Below are 27,880 nucleotides of genomic sequence, written 5' to 3'. Positions count from 1 at the left end.
ACAACACCGTTGACCCATGGGACCTGGGTCACTGTCTGCAAGTCAAGTAAAGTGTGCCGTCGAGTCACTGTCGACTCCTGGCGACCACAGAGCCCTGTGGTTGACTTTGGTAGAATACAGGAGAGATTTACCATTGCCATCTCCCGAACAATGTGAGATGATACCTTTCAGCATCTTCCTGTATCGCTGCTGCCCGATAAAGGTGTAGCAGCGGGGATTCGAACCGACAACCTCTGGCTTAGCTAGTCAAGTCATTTCCCGCCGTAGAATTAGGTGGATTCACTGTCTGCAAACACCGGCTTAATTGCTCTAGTTATATGGTTGTAGTTACCTTCAACTTCTGGGGACTATAACTCCCAGCATGCTTGAACAGAGACGCCTCACAGTTGTCTTGGTGCCCGACGGAGCAATGCATTCTGGGAGATGTAGTTGCAGAGGGAGTAACTTTAGGAGGCTTTACGTCCTGTCCAACCGGTCTTAAGATTGTAATTGATCTCGCAAGAATTAGAGAGACTCTGAGCCGGCTGCGACGGTGACGCGTTGGGTTGCGTGAAACAACTTCCCTACGGCGGCAGCTCCACCTTTTCCAGATCTCGCAGCTTTGGCGCCAAATTGCAAAGAGGATTTCCCGGCCGAGAAGCAGCAGACGCTGGACTGTTGGTTTCTGCTTCAGAGACTGCAGGAAGATGAGTGGTGGGAGTCACTCTCAGAGCAGCCAACCGAATGGGTAGGGGCACGAGGTGCCAGTCGGGTCGGGGGTGTCCCCATATAACACCATCCTAGCTTCTCTCCCGCATCTGTCAGCGTGCCTAGTATGGCTACTATATGCATGCAGCATGCATGCAGTATGGCATACCTAGGCATGGCTTCTTAGATTAGTTTCTTTCCCCCAACTTCTTTCTTTTCTTCTTCCGGGAGTTGTTTGGAAACTGCCGCAAGTAGTGAAAGGGATGCCGGCTAAATAGGGACGTCAACCGTCACCGCCTTGAAAATGTCCCCATTCCCTTTTGTAGAAATGTATCTAAATCCCCCCCCCGCCCCCACTAACCCTTTGATCTGAATTTTTCTCAAAGAACGAAAGATTCTTTTTGAATGTCCACGTTTTCTGAACATGGAATATTTTTTGCTTGAGTCGAACAAACCATCCTCAATAAGAAGAGTTGCTTTTAAAAGGCTTTCGGGTGTATTATTTAAATATACCCACGTATCACGCCCAAAGTACATAGATTTCTGAAGGCAAGTACATTTGCTGTGGATTTTTCTCGCATCTCGTTGTGCTGCCCTACCTCAAGACACAAATCGGAAACCTTTGCACGTGCTGTCGCAGTAGCTAAGGAGCAATACAAGGAGGGAATTTTTCCGACCTCCGAATACATACTTATGTGAGGATGGTTGCTTCTAGTTACTGTGAGAACTGACAGCTAGTTTGGATCAGTTTACTTGGAATGAAAGGGCAAGAAACTAGTTACCGGTTTGAAAGTCTTCTTCTTACCCATCCAGTTTTGTTCTTGGAAGAAGTTAGCAAGCTCGCCCTGTAACATAGCTTGATTTATGATGAGACTCCTCTAGCTTGATCGTGGCGTAGATAGAGTCAATGCCATGGCGGTGGGGGGAGGATCCCATTTCCCTTGCCCTTACTCTTTCAGTCTAAATTGCCTTTATGTGACAAAAGGTGATTTTGGAGTGAAAAATTAAGGTATTATTATTTAGAATATGTATCTCACAGAAGCACCAAAAAAGTATTCAGAGCAACTTACACAGCAAAAGGAATGAGAACATGATCCCCTGCCCTAAAGGGGCTCACAATCTCAAAAGAAACCCAAAGGAAACACCAGCAATGCTATGTGGGGATGAGGAGGAGTTGTGCAACCCTGCAAAATATAAAAGAGCTCCCGCTTTTTAAAAGTGCCACTGCCCAGTTCGCAGGGAATAACAATGTGTACAAGATCTGTGAGAGACTGACTGTCCATTTTGAGTATGAGATGCATGAGCAAAGTGACAAAATAGGTTAAAAAAAAAAAAAAAGACTGGGGCTACCTACTTGAGTGCATAATGGGGAATGAGCCAGATGGAGGGGACTTGGTAACAGTGTTCCCTCTAACAGGGATTTCCAGATGTTGTTGATTACAGCTCCCATAATCCCCAAGCAAAAGTCATTGCAGCTGGAGATTCTGGGATTTGTAGTCAACAACCTCTGGGAATCCCTGTTAGAGGGTTGCTAGAAAAGCTGCCAAGTCTCAGAAATTATTAGAAGATATTCCTGTATCTCCCAGCTTCTCTTTAACTCTTTGTTAATGCTTTGAAAAGTGGGGTTTGGTGTAGAATGAATTACAAGAAAGCCATCAAGTGATCATGATTGAAGGTATTTGCATCCTATTAAATTATTGCTTATGATGGCTTACTGCTCCAGGATGCCTCCCTGGATTCCATGTGGCAAGGCACAGGTGTATAAAATAAGCCTGCAGGAAAACCTTGCAAAACTGGAGATTTTGTACTTCCCAGTAAGACTGCAAAATTAGGAAACTTCCAGTGTCATTTTAAACTATATAACTTTCAAAATCAAAAATAGCTTTTTAGTCTAACTTTGCTATATTGTTCTTTCATACAGAGACACAAGCATTATGAAGGATTTAAAAAAATAAATGTACAACACATTGTGAATGTAACACTTTCTGTTCATTAAAGAAAAAAATGATTCTTTGATCCTGTTCAGAAAGAAATAAAAGCCTGGACATCGTAAAACTATAATTATATTCTATAAAAGTGTTGATTACTGTACAGTCAATATTCCGAGCAGGGGGTTGCACGCATTTTTAAAAAATCAATTAGATAAAAAGGCCTTTCCATGCAAGTATTTCATTTTGATTGTGAAGTGAAAAGGAAGGCAATTCTGTTCTTAAAGTAAAGGAAGTAGTTGATGTCCTTGAATAGTGAGGGACTTGAATAGTAAGGGAGGAAGGTTAATGTCCAAAGCGATCTAGCTAAGGTGATAAATGTGGTCTTTGATAGGTGGAGTATTGCCAAAACTTTAATATAGCTGATTCTGAATCTCTGAGCTGAATAATAGGACAAAATACTAGTAAGAGACAAATATTAGTATTTAGCAAGATTACAAGTATAAAATGACAAATTTAGGCACAATTTATAAAACCTTATAAGGCAGCTTTTCTGTTCTGATTACCTATGTGGATTAATCTAGTACTGAGTACAACCAATATTAAAGCAGTTACAGTTTCGCCAGACCTAAGTAACAATGGCTCTTTAGGTTGTTGAGCAGAGATTTTTCTCTGGCCAGATAATCTAGGATCCTCTTAGGTGGAGCTGCCAAGGACTAAATTGAATATAGGTTAAAAGTATTTCTCTACCACTGAATTTAAAATAAAAATTCACACACAAGAAGTAATCTGCCTACTTTCCTTTCACTGTAATCTTAATTGACGATTACGATTTCCACTTCTGCCTCAAACGTTCGAAGAGGAGAGCTGGTCTTGTGGTAGCAAGCATGGCTTGTCCCCTTAGCTAAGCAGGGTCTGCCCTGGTTGCATATGAAAGGGAGACTAGAAGTGTGAGCACTGCAAGATATTCCCCTCAGGGGATGAAGCCACTCTGGGAAGAGCAGAAGGCTTCAAGTTCCCTCCCTGGCTTATCCAAGACAGGGCTGAGAGAGATTCCTGCCTGCAACCTTGGAGAAGCTGCTGCCAGTCTGTGAAGACAATACTGAGCTAGATAGACCAATGGTCTGACTCAGTATATGGCAGCTTCCTAGGTTCCAACTGATGTGTTTAGAAAACCAAAGAAACTCCATGTTTGCCCAGAAGACCTCATTCTAACTTAAAGTAACCCCAGCCCAGCTAGGGACATCACTGCCTCTCATGATTAACGTCATTATCTCTCTGTAGCAAAATTGTATCTATGAAACTTGCTAAGACAGCTAAGGTTCCCACTGCCAGAAAACAGGATATAACCAAATAAGGAGTAATCACCTGATGAACAATGAATCATTCGCATGCGTACTAGATACTTAGACCACCATTTTATTGCCACGTATACTGTGTCTAGGGTGTCAGCATCATTAGCTTGCCTGTATAAATGTAAGATGCACTTGTAACCAAACTGTAATCGGTTTGAGAGCATGAGCCTATTGATTACCTATTGCTGACTGCAGTAGCAATAAACCTCAATTAATAAATCCCAATCCTTGTGTCTGACTGATTGGCTAAGCAGACCCAGGAACAAGCCCCATCCACATCAGTTTGGTGCCATGACTCGGATTCGAACCGAGGTTGCTGCGGACACTATGTTCATGCATCTGCCATCTTGAACTGGGATGAATTACATAATCACAAACGGTGCCGTTGAGGTATCACTATGTGTCACATCTGTACTAAATTTGGTGCAAATGAGTTCCTACTTGCAATTCAAACATTCACGCATCTGCTATCTTGAACTGGTGTGGATGACATCATCACAAACTACACCATTGAGGTGTCCCTATTAGGGAGGTGCATGGAACCGGTTCCGTGTATTCTCAGAAGGGTGGGGGGTTTCTTTAAGGGGCAGGGGAGGTGCTGCCTACCTGCCAGCCCCTGCCCCACCTCTCCCCCACCCTGGGAGCTCTCTCAAAAAGCGGGTGTGCGGGGCTGCAGGAAGGCTGAGCTGATGGAAACGCCTCAGGGATGATTGGGCGACACCCACAGTTTGGGCAAATGTGGGGAATTTAGCTCAAAAGTGGAGACAGTTCAATCGGCCTTAGTTTGTGCAAGTATGTGAACTCAAGAAAATCAGCTTGAGAGAGAGGTTTTAATTATCAAAAAGGAGTTTATTGACAGAAATAATAAGAGTAATAGACTAAGTTACTAGGTGGTCCTAACATGAAGGCAATGCAAATATGTTTTAAAAACAGACTATTATAAGGCACATTTAGCTTAAAGATTGTGTGTAAATTCCCAGATGGGCTAGAGAGAGGTACTTTAATATAGAGGGGCAAGGTTTCAGAAATAAGAGAAAGGGATAGATTCAGCTCTGAAGGATCCAGGCAAGAGGCTATATCCTCATGAAAATCCGACTCGGGCAGCTGGAGACTAATATTCGTCTAGGGAGGTGAAGTGGAAAGCAGGAGAGTTAAAGGAGTTATTGGGGTTGCTCACAAGGAAAGTTCCTGCGTGAGGCCAGATGGATAGATCGGCAGGGGAATCGATCTCAAACCAGACACAATAAGCTGAGCCTTGCCATGAGGGCTACGAATTGGCCAGGCACATAGTGATTTCAGCTCGGGTTGCCCCAATGAAGGAGGGAACACCAAGGTGGTCTGTTGGAGTTCTTGTTGCAGTCTGATGAGGTCCTGAATGAGAGGCATAAGGGAACACTGAGTTGTTTCACAGTGTCACGAGGAAGCACACTGAGTCATGGGGCTAGGGATGCTTATATCCCAAAACGTGCCTTTGGGGCAGTTTGTTGTTGTCATGCTCTGCTGAATAGGGGAGTCCAGACAGGCTTTTTCGGAATGCATTGTGTCTGATCATCGTTCCTGCGTAGGAAGGTGTGTGAATCACCTATTGTATTCAAGGCTGATTGTGAGGACAATTGGAGTGCGCAGGTGCATCCAACAGTATCCTGTGCTGGGAAGGGCTTCCCAATAGTTCTATCAAAAGATTCGATGGGCACCTCTTCAAAGTTATGTCACTAACTCATCCCTATTGTGAGGGAGTCTGCTGTTGCATTTCTCTTATCTGCCTTCCCTTCCTGGCCTAGTTGCTTTGTTAGCATCAGGTGTTATCTCTCTTGCGAGAGGATGAGGGGAGTTTTAGAGTTCATCCTAAGTCCAAAATGACCTCGGATGCCAGATAACTTGCAGTAGCTAGTTCTGGAGTCTGCTTAGCTGGGCCCCCCACATAGGGAGAGCTTGTGTGAAGCGAATCCCCTTTGCAATTTGTGTTACTTGCAGCCCAGATCTAGGGGCGACCAGTCCACTGCCAACTAAGCAACTTGTCCCCATGTATAACATAAACTGGGAGCTCACAATTGCAGTGCAGCTCCCAAGCATAGCAAAAGTGTAATCTCCAAGCCTGGAGATGCAGCTGTAACCAGGGAGGCTTCTGGGAAGGCTTCTGGGCAGAATAACCTCAGCTGTTAACAGTTGCATATATTGCTTTAGATTTTACGTTAACATCTCTGATGGCTAAACAAGATTTTGAAATTGATCCCTGTAACAGAATGAATCCAGTGCAGACATAGATGATGAAAGTGCCATTTTCATGGTCACAAAGAAAATAAAAACCATATACAACTTTAACTGACTGGTGCTTATCTTACCCATATGTCAATAGATGTAAAATGCTACTATGCTGCTTGCTTCTACTTGGTTGTATTGAAAATACTCTGCCCAGAAGCAGAGTAGTTGAGATTGCAACTGAGCTTGCTGATAAGTTTTAATGTCTTAGACTACTGATCTTATGATGTATCATTGCTCATGTCCTTGGAGTTCCCTTATTAATTTTCAGAGGCTGGCATACAGAAATGATAGCTACTTGGTAAGGATGTGCACGGAACTGGTGGGGGGTGGTTCGAAGGTGGAGGGGTATACCTTTAAGGCTGGGGGAGGTACCCCTCCACCTCCTGCCTCATATCAACCGCCAGCGCTCCATTTAAAGAGCCTCTATCAGAGCGGCAGCGTACCTCCCTACTGACCCAGTGTCCTCCTCGGCTGAAAGTGAAAGGAAGTACCAGAGCGCACATACAAGCCGGGTACTTCCTTTTACTTCTGGCCTTCCTTTTACTTCTAGTTTGTTGGCATAACCATACTTGTATATAATGTGGAATTAAACTTGGATAAAAATGCTTGCCCATCTTATGGTACACATCCCAAATATTTATAGTTGCTCTGTTTTAAATAGGACCCTGCCTGATTCTGACATAGCAGTAGTGGTTAGAGTGCTGGACTATGACTGGGGAGACCTGAGTTCAAATCCCCATTCAGCCATGAGACTTGCTGGGTGACTCTGGGCCAGTCACTTCTCTCTCAGCCTAACCTACTTCATAGGGTTGTTGTGAGGAGAAACTTCAGTATGTAGTACATCGCTCTGGGCTCCTTGGAAGAAGAGCGGGATATAAAATGTAAAAAATAAATAAAAATAAATCTCACTTTTGATCTGCTGGAGATCTGCTTTGCGCTTAAGTGTGGTGATCATAGATTTCTAGTTGATCTATTTTGCCTGCTTTTCATTAATAATCTTGGACAACACCCTATTGACTTGAATTTTTATTTCTGTCGGATTTTTAATTTAGGAAGAGATTACTAGAAAATCTGGTTTGCCAAAATCCTAGTGACATTGAAGTCAATTACATATTGGCATTAGCCTTATGAAAAAGTCTTGCAAAGATCAGAGTACTTGGGCTCTGTTGTGGAAATAAGTCACTTCAGTCCATTCATGGTGTCTTGAAAGAATTCTGCCTTTCCTACTGAAATCTTCTACTTCAGCAAGAGCCGAAATAGTTTAATTTCAAGCCTAGGCTCACCTGAGCCTTTAAACTGACCCTCTGTCATGATGTAATGAACAAATTGCCTTGTCTTGACTGGTGTCTTAGCTAATACCGTTTATACACTGTGCACCTCCTATATCTTAGTTTAGGATAACTTAATGATTGATCTTCTGGTAGATTCCTCTAGGAATACAAATCTTGGGAAAGTTTTTCTTCACAAATGATCTTGTACGTTTTCTCTTAAAGTCTACATTGACATTGGTAAGGAAGTGACATCATGAGGAAAAGTACTACTTGTGAAAAAGAACTTGGGTGCATACAAATGTGCATAATTTTATCAGTATGGCTGCTGTGGGGGCTTAGTCATTGCTTTGGGGACAGATACATGGTTTTCTTCCCTTTCTTCCTAGGCTATTTTTCTTTTTTCTTATTTTCTTTTGGTTCGTAGAAGGAGCTGGATTTGCACAGTGCTGATTGGTCACTCTTGTTTCTGTCACCTCTGTTCGAGTGTCAGAGCAATGTTTCAAGAATGGAAGAAAAACCCTTGCTAAAAATGAATGTTAAAACTGTTTTTGAAGCATCAAACAAATGTTTGATAAATATGCAAGCCAGCTGAGGTGGGAGTAAAGACAAAACCAACAGATCACCTGCCTGAAGCAGGGGAGAGAATTGTGAAGAGGAAATCAACATTTGGATTGGGGCCTGTATGTATGTATGTCTTTTAGAGGAGGGAAAAGCAGAGTTCACCCTGCAGCAGAAAAACCTACTGTTTGTAATTACATCTGTATGCACTCTTTAGTCAACTTTCAGTGCTTCTGTTTGGTACATGTGAGACTTGGATAGTCAACTGCTTATGGGAACAAAAGATCTTTTGATCCAGTGTATTGCAACCACACTAGTATAAACTGTTACTGGTTCTCTGTCCTTGCAGGTTGTTCTATGGCTAAAAAACAAATGAACAACACTTTGGAATGCTTATTCCTTAGCATTGTTACTTTTATATATTAAAAAATGAAGAGATGTGCTTCAAGTTTTGCTTTGTACATTAGGAAGTGGGAAATATAAAAGTACAAGTCCATTGCTGTCCATGGTGAATTTCTAAATGAGCTATTTCCAAGCTATAACTTACTGTTTTCCAAAATGCAAAATGGGGTTTGCCCTCTTGTGAAGAAAAATAAATAAGTCTTGGGGTGTCTCTGTGTGTGTATGTCTCTGTGTATGTGAGAACAACTCATAAGTTAAAATGTAAGATACTATGCTTAAATTAAATCATGAGTGTGGAGACAAGTGGTAGTTTGTTCAGCGAACTAAAGGCTGGTTAAAAGAGGGACTGCTATTTGGGACTGCTAAGAGGGAGGTTCCAGAAGCAAAAGTGATTAGTGTAGATGGATTCTGTAGGCTTTTGTAGTGTTTCAAAAATCTGAAAATCCTGCTTGACCATAGATGACTGGGACAAACAATGTATGAACACCACGAGAAGCAAAACCTCTTGCAAGTTGCAAACCATTTTTAAGTCTCTTAAAATCTATTGTCCATCTAGGTAGTAAATTCATTGTACTACCTTGCCTATTCATGTTTCCTGTTGCACAAAGTAAAACAAGTAGTTCTGGTAGGAACTAATCTGCCTACTTTGTTTCACTATCCCTACAACTGGACTAAATTTGGTCCAGATCGGTTAAGCAGTTCACAAGTTAGCCCACTTGCACCTCAGACATTCACGCATCTTGAATTGGGGAGGATGACACCATCACAAACTCTGCCTTTGAGGTGTCTCTACAACTGTACCAAATTTGGTCCAAATCAGTTCCCACTTACATCTCAGACATTTACGCATCTGCCATCTTGAATTGGGGTGGATGACATTATCACAAACTACGCCATTGAGGTGTCCCTAGGAATCATTTACTACAATTGTACCAAATTGGGTTCAAATTGGTTAGATGATCCACAAGTTAGTCCACTTGCGCCTTAAACATCTATGCGTCTGCCATCTTGAATCGGGTTGGATGACATTATCACAAACTACGCTGTTGAGGTGTCCCTACAACTGTACCCAATTGGTTCATATTGGTCCAGGCATTGTAAAGTTGATAGGGATGGACACACACATACACAATCTGCCAGGTGATCTCATAAGCTTACTTTCCTTAAGGAAAGTAAGCTAAAAATGGACAACTCCTATGGAGCACTCTATTTCTAATGTTGAAATGTATGTTGGCAACATTGCTTATGGACAAATGTTCAGTAAAGGATGTTTCATATTCTATTTATGAAATGAAATTGCACCAGTAGTTTCTAAGAGGTATTTTTGCATTGAACTTAATGTCAGTGTTACTAGAGCAAGGACTGTAACCTTTTGCATATTTCTACGAATAAGGTAATATGGAGGAATAGATAATAGTTGGCATTGTGCTGCCTAAAGACTGCAAATTGCAGCTTTAAATGAGATAATTCAGTCTCCTTTTGGCCTTTTTGGTTTGAAAAGAAGTGTTGCTTGTAAGGCTCTGGGCAGATATGAAACACTGATATTCTCCACCATTAAATTCTTGATTTGAATCTATAACCTTCAGGGTCAGATTCTGCTCTCTTAGTTGTACTAATTAAACTCTGGTGCCACTCTAAAATTTTACATCACAGTAATTGACTTATTTCCAGAGATTCAAACACTGGGGTCAAAGTACACCTAATAGATTATTTTAAAAAATAAAGCAGTTCATGCAAATCGCAACCATTACTGTCATTTCATTTGATTTTCTGTAGGTATGGCTGTGAAATGCCTTGTAAAAAACGTGATGACTATTTGGAATGGCCTGAATATTTCATGGCTGTAGCTTTCTTGTCAGCACAAAGAAGCAAGGATCCAAATTCTCAGGTAAGAATGTGGCATATGAACAAACTAAGTTGTACTGTCTGTCATAAAACCATAAGGCAATAAGTCTCTGGTCTTTAAAAGTAATTTCATTATTAGACTATCCCAAACTATATGAAACTTTGCTTTCAGTTGGGTTAAAGCATTTTATCTGTGGGGTAGGTTAAACTGCGGTGGTTAGACTTGAAACTTGTAAGATCTACTTTGTTTTCAGCTATAACCCTGAAGTCCACCAGAGCCAGTTGCAAATCAGCCAGTTGGTGGGTGGAATGAGATACAAAATGGTGGCTTGGGATGGAGCCAGTAACCCATATGCAGCCATATACTTCATAAACAAGTACAACTCTATAAGTTACTACAGATCAGGGATTCTAACACAGTATTGTCAAATCAGCGATCAACCTTGCACAAGGACCTGGTCAAAGACAACCAATTAATACTAACAGGTGAAGGCTGGAAAATGGATAATTGTCACAAAGCCAGCCATGGTGAGGTTTTTTTAAAAAAACGACACTTGCAACTTTGCTTGCTATTCTTAAACGGTTAATAACATAAGAATAGCCCTGCAGCATCAGGCCCAAGGCCCATCTAGTCCAGCATCCTGTTTCACACAGTGGCCCACCAGATGCTGCTGGAAGCCTTGAGGGCATACCCTCTCTCCTACTGTTACTCCCCTGCAACTGGTACTCAGAGATACTCTGGTACTCAGAGGTTGGGAGTAAAAAACTCTTTACAATCTACTGCAAATCACCTACAGAACTGTTGGTAGATCCAAATGTCCCTTTTGCCCAATTCTGACTTAATAACAAGCTTTGTAAAGAAAAAAGTAGTCTATTTGGCACTCAGTGGGAAATTCCCCTCCCCTATAAATTTAATTGTCAGTTTATTATTATTTGGGTTTTTTATTTTTTACATTTTATATCCCACTCTTCTTCCAACTACACCATGCTGGCTTATAGTTAATGCAGCTGATGGGAATAATTGCATAAGATACTGGCATATTTGAGTTTAACATATTTCTATACTGCCCAAGACTTACGCCTCTGGGCAGTTTACTATTAAAATCATTTAGACATTAAAATCATTTAAAACCCAGTATTAAAAGCCAGCGTGGTGCAGTGGTTAGAGTGCTGGAATAGGACCAGAGAGACCTGAGTTCAAATCCCCATTCAGCCATGATACTTGCTGGGTGACTCTGGGCCAGTCATTTCTCTCTCAGCCTAACCTACTTCACAGGGTTGGTATGAGGAGAAACTCAAGCATGTAGTAGACTGCTCTGGGCTCGCTGGAGGAAGAGCGGGATATACAGGTGAAACTCGGAAAATTAGAATATCGTGCAAAAGTCCATTAATTTCAGTAATGCAAATTAAAAGGTGAAACTGATATATGAGACAGATGCATTACATGCAAAGCGAGATAAGTCAAGCCTTAATTTGTTATAATTGTGATGATCATGGCGTACAGCTCATGAAAACCCCAAATCCACAATCCCAGAAAATTAGAATATTACATGGAACCAATAAGACAAGGACTGAAGAATAGAACAATATCGGACCTCTGAAAAGTATACAGTGTACTGTGATTGATTGGCCAGCAAACTCGCCTGACCTGACCCCATAGAGAATCTATGGGGCATTGCCAAGAGAAAGATGAGAGACATGAGACCAAACAATGCAGAATTGCTGAAGGCCGCTAATGAAGCATCCTGGTCTTCCATAATACCTCATCAGTGCCACAGGCTGATAGCATCCATGCCACGCTGCACTGAGGCAGTAATTGCTGCACAAGGGGCCCAAACCAAGTACTGAATACATATGCATGCTTATACTTTTCAGAGGTCCGATATCATCACAATTATAACAAACTAAGGCTTGACTTATCTCGCTTTGCATGTAATGTGTCTGTCTCATATATCAGTTTCACCTTTTAATTTGCATTACTGAAATTAATGGACTTTTGCACGATATTCTAATTTTCCGAGTTTCACCTGTAAATGTTAAAATAAAATATAAATAAATAAATAAATAAAAGCCTGGTTGAATAAATATGTTTTCAGTACCTTTTTAAAAGTTGCCAGAGATGGGGAGGCTCTTATTTCAACAGGGAGCGCATTCCAGAGCCCGGGGTCAGCAACGGAGGAGGCCCATCCCCTAGTAGCCGCCAGATGAGCTGGTGGCAACCGCAGATGAACCTCTCCAGACGATCGTAACAGGAGATGGGGCTCATGGTGAAGAAGACATTCTCTTTAATACCCAGGGCCTAAGCTGTTTAGGGCTTTATAGGTAAACCAGCACCTTGTATTTTGCCTGGAAACCTTTCAGCAGCTCTTTCAACACAGGAGTAATATGGTCTCTCCTAGATGACACAAAGACCAACCTGGCTGCCACATTCTGTACCAACTGCAGTTTCTGGACTGTGTACAAAGGCAGCCCCACATAGAGCACATTGCAATAGTCCAGCCTAGAGGTTACCAGCATATGCACCACCATTCCGAGGTCGTTCATCTCAGAAAATGGATACAGCTGGAGTATCAGCCGAAGCTGAGAGAAAGCACCTCTGGCCACCGCCTCAACCTGGGATACCAGGGAGAGGTTTGGATCCAGAAGCACCCCCAGACTGCGTACCTATTCCTTCTGTGGGAGTGTGACCTCATCCAGAACCCGCAGATCAAAATTGTCTTCCAAGTTCCGACCCCACATAATAAGTACCTCTGTCTTATCTGGATTCAGCCTCAGTTTGTTATCCCTCATCCAGTCCATCACTGCCTCCAGGCAGGCATTTAGGGATATTATGCCTTCTCCCAATGTTGGCATGGAGAAATAGATTTGGGTGTCATCAGCATTGATAACACCCTGCACCAAATCTCCTGATGATCTCTCCCAGTGGTTTCATATAGACGTTGAACAACATTGGAGACAATATGGAACCCTGAGGGACACTATACGAAAGTTCAGGTTTTGAAGAACAACAGTCTCTGAGAGACACCATCTGGAATCTGCCTGTTAGGTAGCAGCGGAATCACTGCAAAGCAGTGTCTCCCACCCCAAATCCCCTCAGACGTTCCAGAAAAATACTATGGTCAATAGTATCAAAGGCTGCTGAGAGATCCAAAAGGACCAACAGAGTCACACTCCCTCTGTCAATTCCAAATTGTAAATCATCCATCAGGCTGACCAAGGCAGTTTCCACCCCATAGCCCACTCAAAAGCCACTTTGAAATGGGTCTAGATAATCAGGTTCCTCCAAGACTGCCTGGAGCTGAGAGGCCACCACCCATGGAATGCCACCACTTCTTTGGGTGCCCAGCCGTGGAAGGTTGGAGACTGGCCTGTAGTTGCTTAAATCTGAAGGGTTCAAGGCAGGCTTCTTCAGAAGCGGTCTAATGATTGCCTCCTTAAGACAAGGAGGCATCCTGCCCTCCCTCAGAGAAGCATTTATAATCTCTACTAGGCCCTCTACAACAGTCTCCCTGCCAGATAGTATAAGCCATGTCAGACAAGGATCAAGAGGGCAGGTGGTAGGCCGCACCATTCCAAGCAACTTGTCCACATTCTCAGGAGTCACAAACTGAAATTGATCCAGGGACCTCTCATAAGATGAGCTGCTGGACACCTTGGCATCAGACTCTGTAACAATTGTGGAGTTTGAATCTAATACATGTTTTCACAACAGCTGTTATTTTTGCATGTATTTCTGTATGTCAAGCATTAAGGACAGGTCAGTTTAGACAAAACTCTGTACCTGTATATTTTAGGGTTTTTCTACTGGCTTGTTATATCAGGAACTTTTTGCCCTTGTTGGGATGTTGCACTTTAAACTAGGCAAGCACCATTCCAGTGGTGTCTACACCAGTGCTTAGATCATATGAACACACATGAAGCTACCTTATGCTGAATGAGGTCCACCTAGTTCAGTATTGTCTACTCTGAGGCAGTGACTCTTCTGCTTTTCAGATGGGGGGATCATTCTCAGCCCTACCTGCAGATGCCAGTGATTCAGCCTGAGATCTTGTGCATGCAAAACATTTGCTGTAATACTGTAATACAAACCCTTCTCAGTGTTTTCCAGTATAAAACTTGCAGGTCAAGTTCAGGCTAAATTGCGTTTGATTCAGCATTCACATGCCGCAGACTCAAAATCTAGAGGAGCTGTTTCTCAATTACCTGCAGACTTTAGTGAACATCAAAGCAGGCATTTTAATCTTATTTCTTCCTAGTTCTGTGGAGACTTGTGTTTGAGGATTTAAAAAAAAATACTGAATAAAAGCTTACTACTTTAAATTGACAATCTTTCTGCTTTTTAAACAGAACATGTCATAGTTTATTTTGTGACCTGATCCTCACAATAATAAGTGCATAGTAATCTGATGATGATAATAAATAGTAAAGAGTTTCTGTTTTGTTTTAGGTTGGTGCTTGTATAGTGAATTCAGAAAATAAGATAGTTGGGATTGGATACAATGGCATGCCCAACGGATGCAGTGATGACTTGCTACCTTGGTCAAGAACAGCAGAAAGTAAACTTGATACAAAATACCCCTATGGTAAAGGACACTTCTCTACTATAGGTGGTTGACATACTGTGCAAAGGTATGTCAGGCTAGTAGCATTGTGTGTATACAAGCTATGTAACTGCGCAAACAGAATTTTAGCCAACAATGTTACACAAGAGCAAGCCTATTAAAAATAGGTTTACTCTTGTGTAATGTCACTTGTGCAACTTGTGTGCCCACAATGCTATTGGGCTAATGTACTCTGTCAGCAGTATGTCAGCCACTGTTTCTAAATCAGATTCTTTGTTTTGGTTTCTTCTTTAAAAACATTGTCTTTTGTTTGTAAAGCATTTTTCCGTTTTTTATATCTCTGTCTTTAGGTTGAAGGACCGGGGGCAGGAGCCAACCTGATAATGTTTTGTAATATTTTTTCTTATTAATGCAAAGGTGTAAATACATTGCCTTCAGATGGTTTGCTACACAGCTTAATATAACATTCTTCCTACCTGATCGAGATCTACTTTGTAAGATTCAGTAAATCTCCATTTACTGAGCTGTCAAACTGTAACCCCCTGCAGATGTTTCCCCCATGTTCAGGCTAAACATGGAGGCTGGGGGAATGGGAGCGTGCTGGCTAGCCACACCTCCCACTCCCATGTGCTCTGTTAGTACCCAGCTTTCCGTGTAGTTAGAGCTTGTCTGCAGAGGCAAGTGCTGAGTGGGAGGGGAATTTCCTCCCATGTTCTAGAACTCTGGTCAGCCAGAGTCACCTTAAGTGGTGCAATGGGGGAATGCTTGACTAACAAGCAGAAGGTTGCAAGCTCGAATCCCCGCTGGTACTATATTGGGCAGCAGTGATATAGGAAGATGCTGAAAGGCATCATCTCATACTGTGTGGGAGGACGCAATGGTAGACCGCTCCTGTATTCTACCAAACAGAAGCACAAGGCTCTGTGGATGCCAGAAGTCAAAATCAACTTGACAGCACACTTTACCTTTACTTGGTATCTTGCAGACTAAGCTCTGCATTTACAGACCTAGCAACTCGCTTTTGTAGTAGAACCTCCAAAGAAACAGTTGTCATGCAACTCATTGCGCCTCTACCCTCCCAGACCTATCTAAATATCAGTTCCTCATTATTATTCAGATGTATAATAACCTGAAAGTTTCAGATTCCTTGAGGCAAATCTGATTATTGGGATTTTACTGTACAGTATTGGCTTTTTCTGTATGCCAACCACTTAAATCTTTGCTTTGAAGGTCTGTTTTAAAGCCTCTTAATCTGTTGAATTACTGTAAAACTGTTTTTGCTTTCAATCTGAATTTAGACTGAATAATGAATACAATAGATAGGTTTTGTAACAGCTACAAAAGTTTACTTTTGGAGTTTGATGTATTGTTTTCACAGTAATTTGGCATAATTTACAATTTGACAATCTTTGTTTCATTCCCCTGGTATCTTATTTGCACAGGACTATGGGAGTGCTTCCCTGACAACCAGTCTAACTAGAATGTTTGTTTACCTCCCAAAGTCTGGCAAATATAGGAACACTTATTCTCTGTAAGAGCTGATATTGAGCAGATCTGCTTTCCAGTATTGCAAGTCAAGACCCATACAGAGCAGGTTACATATGATTTTTATGAAACAAGCATTTATTTTGCTAGTCACAGTATAGCCTACGTTATTAAAAAAAAAATAGACTATGTATCAATATTTTAATTATGTTGGCTTATGTGCCTCTTGCAAATCTTGTTCAGAAATCAGCAGCTGTAGTTATTAAAGCATGTTTCAGCCATATAGTCAATAGCCAGCATCTAGGCTAACGAAGGGCTTGTGCAACAAAGTGCAAAAAGATCCTGTAGCTGTTCTCTATCATAGGAATTTTTAGAATTGCACTATTATACATAAATTCCCTGCAAAGCATATGAGGTTGCACACCTTCTTGTGCTACACAAACGTGTTTTCACTAGTGACTAGTCTGGAATGCACACTCCAGACTTAGTACAACTAACCAGCACAACACTTTTGTGCAAGTGATTCATTAGTCTGGGTGTCAGCCAACATATTTATAGCTACAGCACATGCTTTTTGAAAGTATATACTGCTCATGTTCATTGGCTACATAGCTTACAGGGTGTCTTGAAATCCCCACATGGAATTCATTTTTTTGTTGCCAAACTAAACATGTGTTCCAGAACAGGGGCAGGCATCAAGTTTCCTGGGGGCTCCCAGTCTTGTCTGAAGTAGCTTTTTGGGATTTTGAGCTTGCTTCTTGCTCCCTTCCTTTCCAGCCAATACTGCAAATCTGATTGGCTCATTGAGGGGGGCGTGACCTACCACTTTTAATTTGTCTGCCTTTTGCGTTTACCTTGTCTTGCCTTAATTTCCAGTTTCTTCTCCCACAAAGTAATCTCCTGTCTTGCAGCAACATTCTCTAGGAATTTGAGGGTGGGATTGATGTTAAAGTTCCTTATTCTGTCAATGTAAATTTTTGTACAAGCTGCCATTGTGTGACTGCCACCACCTCTCCAAGCCAATATTTTGTGCTGGTGTCCCCCAAGACTATGATTTTAAAAGAAGAAGAAAAGAGTAGCTTTTGGAAGCCTTAAGTCCACCTACTGTTATCCTTGAATCTTGACATCGTTTAAGTGCTGTCACTTAAACTAAACGCACAAAAGTGTAGTTCTCCCTGATCTTGAGAAAAACTTTAGTCAACATATAATATAAGATGACGAACAAACATATAGGCAAGAACTGTGCAAATAGTCTTGGCATCCTGGGGGTCTGTGGACTTTGTTTCCCAAGTCACACAGCAAACTGCTTGAAGCTAAAAAGTACCTTGGATCAAGGCTAGAAGTACATTGGGACATCCCATCTGTTTGCAACCAGAACAGAGTACTCAAAAATGAAGTGAATTTGTTTAACACTTAATTTGTAATCACTTCAAAGGAGGACAGTTTTTACTCCCTTCTCATAACATTAATGGCTCACATCCTGACTCTCAAAGCATGCAAATAATGCAGGACTGTAGGGATGTGACTAGGGTTCATGCACAACTCTTCTTGTCCACAAGAGACTTGCATTTTGGGCGGTATACAAATGTGTTAAATAAATAAATAAAATAAAATAAAATAAAATAAAGGCTCTACCCATGCTCCGGAAAAGAGAAAACATGTCCTTGATGATCAGCAGTTTCTCCCCCCTCTTCCAGAGCATGGGCAGAGTGGATATTTTTTCCTTCTTGCACAACAGTGCACTTGTAGAGGGTCTGAAGAATTTGCCCCTGCCCCAATTGCATCCCTGCAATCCCTGATTACTCATGTACTACATTAGGATATCAGCCACAGTTCTTTCACAGGATTTTAGTATGGTGCTTCCTGGGACTTAGAGCTGAACCATTCTTCTTGGGATTCATCCAAGAAGATCTTACAACATTCAGAATACTAGATCAGTGGGAATTAGTAATGATGGTAATAGCAATAAAAATGGTCTGAACTCCATTCTTAGTTCTAGTCACATTCTTCTCATGTTTATTATTATTATTTTTACATTTATTTCCCACTCTTCCCCCAAGGAGCCCAGAGCGGTGTACTACATACTTGAGTTTCTCTTTCACAACAACCCTGTGAAGTAGGTTAGGCTGAGAGAGAAGTGACTGTCCCAGAGTCACCCAGCTAGTTTCATGGCTGAATGGGGATTTGAACTCGGGTCTCCCCGGTCCTAGTCCAGCACTCTAACCACTACACCACGCTGGTTTAAGTTGCCAAGCTGGTGTATTCATCTCATCCTGTCAGCCATTGTTTCCCCTAACAGGGATTCCCAGATGTTGTTGACTACAACTCCCAGAATCCCCAGCTGCAATGGCTTTTGCTTGGGCATTATTGAAGTTGTAGTCAACAACATCTGGGAATCCCTGTTAGGGGGAATACTGCTGTCAGCCACCTATTGAAATCATCTGGGGAGGTCTATCTGCAGTTGCCACCAGCTCGTCTGGTGACTGCTCAGGGATGGGCCTTCTCCATTGCTGCCCTGAGGCTTTGGAATGTGCTCCCTCCTGAAATAAGAGCCTGCCCATCTCTGATAGCTTTTAAAAGAGACACATTTATTCATCCACGCTTTTAATCAGACTTATAGAATTCATCATGGTTTTAAATTGTTTTAATTTTTGCTCTAATCTGTGTTGTTTTATTGTAAACTTCCCAGAGACATGAGGTTTGGGCAGTATATCAATATGCTAAATAAATAAATTTCAGACAATTTGCATACTTACCCCAGAACAAAAGGAATACCACACGGTTTTCATCACACTACTCCAAACAAGATCCTGGTTAGCATTCAAAACTACATCATGAGAATGTATCACTTTGTTATCAACAACAAACAATAACAACATGTGAAACATGATATTCAAATACATTTTATAATGGTCTCTAAATTATTTTAATAAACAATAGCGTTGGGAGCCTAAATGCCTGGTTTGTACCTGGAATGTACCATTGAGCTCTTTCCTCACATTTAGCTTTTCTCGTGCCTGAGGAAAATATTGGTAGGTGGAGAGATGACAGTCCAAAAGAGTAGCGTAATTAACAAAATTTGATCTTGCTAAATGTGTTTAATTTTTTCAAATACATCTGCAGCTGCATTCTGCAGGGTTCTATGTGTGCAGGAGGGGATAGAATGAAGAAGTTAAGTTGAACAATTCTCTTACTTGGGGGTGGGGCAGAATAATGTGGTTTTACTTCATATTTTGCTTTGCTCCTAAGAACGCAAAGCACACTTTCATAATCAAAAGAATGTTCCTATCCGTGCATGTAATGAGCTCCTTTATATTGGCAATTACATGCTCTCTGCGAGCAGTGATGCTGTGAGATATTGCCACACTTAGGGTGGCTCAAACTACTTGGCCTTCAGCCTGTGGCTTTGGTTCGTCCTGTAGGTGTTCACGAATGGCCATGTTAATGTGCTTAATGATTTCATTACTCACTGCAAGCCTGGCCAGACCGTTTGACCTTCATTGATCTTGGTATTCTGGATTGTTTCTCCTCCCCTCCCCCCTCTAAACTTCTCTCGAGTGTGACAAATTGTGCTGCCTGTTTGCCTCTGGAAGGACGTAGGCATTTGCAGCTGAACACTTTGTTAAGTTTCAGATTGATGACTCACTTTAATGAATGCTCATATGAATATTTGTTGGCTTCTTTTTATCTTCAATCAGTGTGTCATGCTGAACTGAATGCCATAATGAACAAGAACTCTGCTGATGTGAAAGGCTGCAGCATGTATGTTGCCTTGTTTCCGTGTAATGAATGTGCAAAGCTCATCATCCAGGCAGGTAAGGAAAGGTGCCAGCTTGATTTGTCAGCATTGCTGCACTGCCTGTTCATGGGTACCTCATCACACATGTATTTGGTTTTCAAATTGCGGCTGTTTAGATCTAAATTAATTGCACTATCAACCTTTAAGACAATCCTTGTGTTTTCTATACTTGAGTGGTGCCAGGTTTTCTAGTGCTAATTGCATCCTCTGTGATTCTTAGCTTGTTTTTAATTTAAGCTTGCAACTTCCTAGACCAAGAGCTGTCAAGCAACTTTGCAGGCATTGCATATAATTACTGTCAATTTACTGTGCTCTGACACATTGTGAACAGAATTTGGAGGGAAAGAGAGAATAAACTTTGTGTGACACAAGATCTGCTGGAAATATATATGTTACATTTTAATTTGAATATTAGACAAGGTAGGTGCTTGAAGATTTTATATCTATGGTCATAAATGTCATAAGACCTCTATGATCTCTCTTATAATTATGCCTTTCATTACAATCGCTATAAATCTTCATCACTGCAGCAGGTGTGCTGGTCTGACTACAGGGTCTTCTTTCAGATTATTATACACTAGTACAATGCCCATCATTATGACACATGGTGTATGATGTGAAGAAAGCAGACATATATACTGCATTACCTTTGGTATGCATGTGCATCTCCTGCAGGATCCTTATCACTGAGGGCCTGGCCACCTGCTATCACAGTTGATAGCAACATTGTCCCCAAATGCAGCACTTTGCTTTCACCCAGATAAGTAAAGAGTTAGTATTTACTCCTATAGGGAAAGTGAAGGGGTGCGCCACTGGGGCAGGGCCTAAACCTTCTCTTGCTGGTCTCCATGGTTAGGAATCAAGCCTGTACCTATCTGCATAGCCTTGATCTGGATTCTAACTGACATTTGGACTAATGCCAGCATGGTGTAGCAGTGTAATGCAGCTGGATTGCTTCTCCACTGCCCCTGTGTCCTCGTAAATGGCAGCAAAAATGGTGTGATTTTTGATCTTCCCTGCCTCCGGAAGTGCTCCGTGCCTTCTGAAAATAAGCCACAGAGCTGCACAAACTTGGTCAGGATGTCAGCCTCTGATTCTTGATTATACTAAAGTGTGATGGAATGCTGGGAGAGTGGAATCGAATGGTGAAAATTGGCTTTTTAGATAGATGGGTACCTTGCAGTTGTCTTGAACTCCATAATGTCCTCTTCCACTAATGGAAAAGTGTTACTGGGGGTATAAATAGGGTTGTTTTGACACAAATGTAACATTCACCAATTGTGGCTGGGCAAAAGTTTAGAAAATCAAAGAAGATGAAACTTGTGGCAATTAATTCTTCTAAACTTTAAAAGTTTAATCCATTATCAGGATTAAAATGAGTGGAGGGGGAAATGATACACTTAATATGTGTTCCATAAAAGAATAAGGTATATCTATTATTGACATCAAAATGAGATTCTCTAGCTCACAGCTATGACAGAATTAGTTAACATATAAAGGGCAATTACAGAATAAAAATGGCAAAATATACTATGAATGTAAAATAAGAATCATTAAATTTTAAAAAGTGCATGTATATAAATGTAACTAGTACCTACTAATAATTGCCTTTTTATGATAGACTACTTATAGTTAAGTTTGTAGCACACATACATTTTGTGAAAGATCAAACCTTTGAAAATCCCTAAGCGCAGTGCACCTATTTCTTAATTCTCAAATAATATATGCAGTAATGAGGGAAAGCTTCAAAAATAATAGATTCATTTATTTTATAAACAGTAGTGGAATAGTTATGTTTTTAAAGCAGTCGCCAGTTAAGCAGTCTCCATTACAAGTATTATACAGGCTTATTATTGGGGATCACGCTTAGATTTTAATTTGACTGCTTTTTACATGTTCAGGATGTGATCTTAATCTGACATCATGATAGAAGGTGGTATGAGAAGGATTGGACTTGGTGCACTCACAGTTAACGTCTGTAGTGAATGCGGGGGACAAAGCAGTGAAGGCAGAAGTGAAAATGACAAATGATATGAGAGCTTCAGAATCTGACTGAAGGAATTATATGGGACTAACCTACTGTATTTTTAAAGGTGAATTCATATTAGGTGCAAGTATTAGGAGATTTCTTCTCATATTAGGAGAAGAAATGTCTCCTAGAAGGAAAGTTTAAGTTCTACCTAGTTTACTTGAAACCAGAGCAGTGGTTCCCAACTTGGGGGCCTCCAGATGTTGCTGAACTACAACTCCCACCATCCCCAGCTACAATAAATTGTAACTGAGGATGATGGGAGATGTGGCTCAGCAATATCTAGAGGCCCCCAGGTTGGAAACCACGGAGTATGTAGAGATGGGATGGAAATCCAAGTAAAGCATTGTGTACATTGATGAATGGTAACAGATTCGCATTCTACAAGCAGAAATGCTAGCAATATACCAGATAATCAAGAAGCAACAGTTTCACAGTTGCAGCTCATTGCTAGGGGTTGGCACTCCATCCACTCTAGAATTCTTTGTACATCTCAATAATGATTGGCTTCCTAAAGGTAAGTGTGGAAAAAGTACCCTTTGTATTGCACCCTCTCATATTTGTTGACCCTGAAATCCCAGTGCAACCTCTTCACCCCTTTTTAAGGCATTCTGACCTTGACATACAGATACAATTCTTGGCTTTGTTATTTATCCCAACCCTTTCCAAATTAAGCTGCTTTTACTTGTAGCAATATTATCTGTATACCAGGATATCTGCAATTGAGTCTGTTGCTGCAGTGTTGACCAACCTATTTTAGTCTGTTTCTTATGTGTAGTATCAGCATGTCATGATTCTTTACCTGTTAATTGAACAGTTTTGGTTTAAAGAAAACTAGGTAGAGACTAGTTAGAGACAGGATGGAAATTTACATCAGACTTGCCCATGCCTTTGGCCTCCCTGGCTCTCCAAGCAATTTAGTGTGTGTACATGAGTCCTGCATTTTTCATCAACTTTTCTAAAGTTGATAGTATGTGTAGTCCATACAGTTAAAGGTATTGACAGTTCCACACAAAAGCAATTGATGGGTTTGACGGATGTGCAAGGGCAGTATCTGTCAGGTAGAAAGGACCCAGTAAACCAATCAGTATTTTTAATGAGTGCACCTCCTGAGTTCCTGTTGCCCATTAGCTCTTTTGTGATGGAGAAGGGAGTAGCATCCACAGTGCCTTATCGGTTTTCCTGTTTAGGTGATTAGCCTTAGCTCGTTTGAGGCAACCTCAGAGGTGGGAGAAGTAAAGGATCAATCTTTCAAGAACAGAGAGACCTTGAAAGTGAAGTTAACTCACAAGCTAACTTGGGTCTGCTTAGACATTCCCTGACATAGGGAAATGTGTGAGTTGTTCCCCTTCCAATTTGCTTGGCAGCTGTTGAAACTGAGGGCGATTGTCCCACTGCCGGCTAAGTGCCCTGTCCCCATATGCCAACAAATGGGGAGCCCACAATCCCATGAGGCTCCTGAGCATGTTACGAGTGGGATTTACAAGCTAGTAGTCCCAGACATGAGCAGAGAGGCTTCTGGGAGCTTGCAGAACAGCAGTTCTGGCAACGATATGGTTTGACCATATCGTTAATATACAATGTTGTGATTAACAGAACTTCTGTTGCTGGTTATGTCATTGGAGGGAAAACCCTGCTAAATATATGGGACTCCTTTACTGGAAGTTCAGTTAGTTTGGTAACTGGAAGATTTGCATATGTATTTTCTGACACAAATCTCTCTAAATAGATGGTCTTTTGACCTGCTTAAATGTATAAACAACCTTTTGTTGTTCACTATTCCAGGTATAAAAGAAGTTATTTTTATGTCTGACAAATATCATGATATTCCAGAGATGATAGCTGCACGTCGCTTGTTTGATTTAGCTGGAATTATATACAGGTGAGAGAATCACTTTTCCTGCATAGACCCCTGTGTTCTTGAGTGGTACTTTTGTGGAGTCTTTTGCTCAGGCATCTACAAATCTGATAGTGGCGGGTGCTCCTAGACCTCACAAGAGGTTTCATTTCCGTTGGCATTTTTGAGAAGGTAGGAAATGGCAGGAATCGTTTCTGAGCACTAGAAGAGGGCACTCTTACTATCTCCATATTCCAGTACAAATGACAAAGACCCGCTTCTCTCCTAAGACCTATGCCTGTGTGCCAGAAAAGGATCTGAGGGAAAATGGAATTGGTGGCTGCCACAAATAATGGCTGCCTAGTGAACTAATTTGTGAATTCCTGTTTTTGCCCACTAAGGGATGTTACCACATTTAACAGTGCCCTATGATGTCATTCGACAGAACAATGTCAATAAACACTCAGTGGGAAGAACCAAATACAGGAAAGCTGAAAACAATTTCTGCAGCCAGTTTTGGGTTTCTCTGTATGCAAATGTTTTGGGTTTCTCTGTATGTAGAGTAGTTCCCACTACATTTATTTGAATTCCCTGAAATCACATATTCCTTGATATGTCTGCCAGGTCACTTGCAGGGGAAAGCAGGTCATGATTGTGAGTGTTCTTAGATAAAAAATACTGAAGAAATGTTATGGGAAATATAACCTTCGTGCAACTGTGTGCCATTCTCTTAACATGGTTGAGTATTTCTATAATATAACCAGCATTATTTGTGTTCTGCAGAAATGCATTATCTACAATCTTTCTGTTCGTGTTTTGCAGAATAATATTACAAGTTTATTGCTCACTGAAAAAACTGTGCCTGAAGTGTAATTTATTGTATAGAATATAGCAACCGATCAGGGCTGCATAACTTCGCCCTCCAGGTGGTTTTGAACTCCTATCGTCCCCAGCCACAGTGGCTAGTAGTCAGGAATAATGGGAGTTGTAGTCTCAACATCTGCAGGAGGGCTGAAGTTTGTGCAGCCCTGCAATAGATGTATGACATGCCAGAGGAGAACTGTGCCTGTCTCTTAATGGATTCTTCTTACTGCTTACAACCCGGACCTTTCCATATTCACAGCTAAGTCCCACTGAGTTCAGTAGGGCGTACTTCCATTCAGATGTGTATAGGATTGCAGCCATGATCTCCAGCCATGGCTTAGAGATGGGTTTACAGCCATGATGCAGTAAAACCATGTTGTAATATGGGCAGATGCTCAAGTAAATATTAGAAACTTTTTTCTCCTTTCCAATATATTTTCTAATAATCATCATCATAATGAAAAAAATCCCCAGACAGTTCCAGTTTGGAAACGTTTTTGTCCATTTTAAAATAAAGCAAATCTTCTTGATAAAATATTCTCTAGTCCTTTGATGCCTGAGGTCAATTCTTATATTATTCTTTTCATGGAATCCGTGACCTGAAGAAATAAGCATAGATTTCAAAAGACAGAAATGGAGGTTAATGTGCTCAACTACTTTGATTTATTTTAAAACACTGTGGTGATAGAGTAATTATTTTGCCTCCAAAATGTTTTATAATATTAATGTAGAACCTTCTTAAATGTTGCAAGTATAAGAGTTCTGACAGTGAAAATTTTAGGCTGACAGCTAGCTGCTGGGCTGAAGTACTAATCATCAACCAGTAATGGAGTGTTTGAAATTCTGTTATAAAGTTCTTAAGCGTATGGTATGTCTGCTGTAGTCACTTGGTGAAGTGAAGATTCTGTTGTAAGTGAAATGTTTCCAGAACTTGTCCATGGGTAGAGTGCCTCCAGCACTTCCAGCTTCAGCCTGGATGAAGTTTGTGCATAATCATTCTTCCAAGTATGTCTTTTGTTCTGTTGACTATTTTTGTCTTTTGTATTGATTTGTGAGGATATGGCAATGCTTAATGAATCTCTAGAACGGGATTGTTGAGCTTAATGAGACACTAAATCCACACTATTTGCATAATCCTCTGTTTACTAGTAGATAGTAAAATATATACACAGTCCCCAAATACCTTTCTTGCTAATTGTTGCAGCAGATGCTCTAATGATGTAAAAGGATGAGCTTTGTTGGCAATATTAATTTTACCATTCTAAAGTTGTAACTTTAAAATTATTCTATCTTCACTATTTTGTATTTTCTCTCCCTTGCATAATGGAGATAAGGGGCATATTTTCCCCCTTTGCTCTAAAACTACCGAAGCAAACTTTGGAAGTTTCTATGAAAAATTGGCATGGGAAAAAGGATATCAAATTTTACAGAAAAACTGGTTACATGATGCCACCTCCTGCAGCTAAGTTGTTAGAAATCCTTTGACTCCTGGCTAATTTATGAACTCCAATAGCTGAAGAACATACAGACTAAGCAACCCCATGTGTCTTTTTGTCTTAGTCTTTCTTGTCCGGGTTTCTCTCAGTATGGTGCACTATAATTGGCTCCTATAGAGATAAAACACAGAGTGAATCCAAGGATATATATTTTCTTCTTCTTAAAATTTAGTTGGAGCCAAAGCAAACAAAATGTTTAACTACTTCACTAGCTAATATCCATCTCCCTTTCTCCCTCTCTTTATTTTTAGGAAATTCAAACCAAAGTGCAGCAAGATAGTCATTGATTTTGATTCAATTAACAGCAGACCAAGTCAAAAGCCTCTGTGAGTTATATCTAATTAAATCTCTAGAAGATTGTGATTATCCTTTTGCTTAGAAGCTGCTAATGCCTTTCATCTTGAAGTTAGGCATAACTTTTTAATAGCCACTACAGTTTAAGTAGACATCTAAAGAATGTGTCGGGCCTAGACATTTTTTGTCTTCCTTGCCACACACTGAAGATTTTGACTTACTGCAGGTGTGATCAAGATTTGTGTGCATAGAATAAGAAAACTGTTCTGTTTTTGACATTCATTATCCAAGATCTAGTCCCAACTGAAGAGAACCAAATCACAATAAATAACCTATGAATATTGACTCAGGTCAGGTTCACTGATGAACAGCTTTATTGACGTATATTGACACTTCACTGACACTTCTGCTTGTCTAGCTGGTTTACATAAAACACAAATGACTGAAAGTGAAAATGTTGCACCAAGCAATATGGCTAGACACTTACATAAAAGCTGAAAAAATTGCATTGTGTGAAATCTCTATTAGTATGTTAGATCGTGCTATTTTACCAGATGTTCATCTCTTTAATTGCTTCTCCTGTTGCAGTGTAGTGCATGAGCATGTGTTCAATTACATTTGAAGAATGTTTTGTATTGGATGTAGTTTTAGAGGAGCTTTAATTCCTTTTTCCCAAGGTACCTTCCACTTAGTTGAGGATAAGTGAATAAATCATTAGGCTTTCTCCTATGGGGCCTTGTTTGGAGCTGACTTTTAATGTCTAAAAGGATACTTGTTTGTTGGTCTAAATCTCTACTAGGCGATCCAGCACATTACAATTCTGGATCCAGCCTCTAAGGTAACTTAATCATTATTTTCCCTCTAAGGGACATGAGGAGATTTCGTCTGTGCTGAGGTTGTAAAGGCCCAAAGTCATAATTATGGTTTTAGCTTGCTTTTAGTTGTTAAAAACTGGCCTTGTGCCATACGTTTCCAAAACTGGCTGAGCTACCAAAAGCTTTCTATATCTTCTCTTCGGTTTGAAATTTGGCGGTGGTGGTGGGGATATACTTAGAAAATGTTTCTGATCCCAAAGGTATTCATAATTTTTTTTAAAAAAATGATGTTTTGATGGGCTTTTATTTTCCCTGTAAAATCATTCTGTATATTAAGACATTATGTAATTTGGCTTGCTACCAGTATTATTAAAGTCTTATTAAAATCCTC

The 27,880-nt window shown here is 40.7% G+C and overlaps 1 protein-coding gene across 1 annotated transcript; it reads left to right on the top strand.

The window, feature by feature from the left end:
- Window positions 1-417: 417 nt before the first annotated feature.
- DCTD (dCMP deaminase) lies at window positions 418-27,880 on the top strand. Its single transcript, XM_053258516.1, has 6 exons — window positions 418-727; window positions 10,240-10,351; window positions 14,756-14,891; window positions 20,054-20,170; window positions 23,969-24,065; window positions 26,632-27,880. The coding sequence occupies exons 1-6, from the start codon at window positions 687-689 to the stop codon at window positions 26,708-26,710; spliced, it is 582 nt and encodes a 193-aa protein (XP_053114491.1). The 5' UTR covers window positions 418-686; the 3' UTR covers window positions 26,711-27,880.

Source organism: Hemicordylus capensis, chromosome 5 (assembly GCF_027244095.1).
Source record: "Hemicordylus capensis ecotype Gifberg chromosome 5, rHemCap1.1.pri, whole genome shotgun sequence".
Taxonomy (NCBI): domain Eukaryota; kingdom Metazoa; phylum Chordata; class Lepidosauria; order Squamata; family Cordylidae; genus Hemicordylus; species Hemicordylus capensis.
This window is presented reverse-complemented; position numbering and strand designations above follow the sequence as displayed.

Excerpts from the sequence above, each read along its gene's own strand:
- DCTD (XM_053258516.1), top strand. The coding sequence starts at position 687 with ATGAGTGGTGGGAGTCACTCTCAGAGCAGCCAACCGAATGG. Across the intron at positions 20,171-23,968 it reads AAAGCTCATCATCCAGGCAG|GTATAAAAGAAGTTATTTTT; the intron begins GTAAGGAAAGGT and ends TCACTATTCCAG. Across the intron at positions 24,066-26,631 it reads TTAGCTGGAATTATATACAG|GAAATTCAAACCAAAGTGCA; the intron begins GTGAGAGAATCA and ends CTTTATTTTTAG.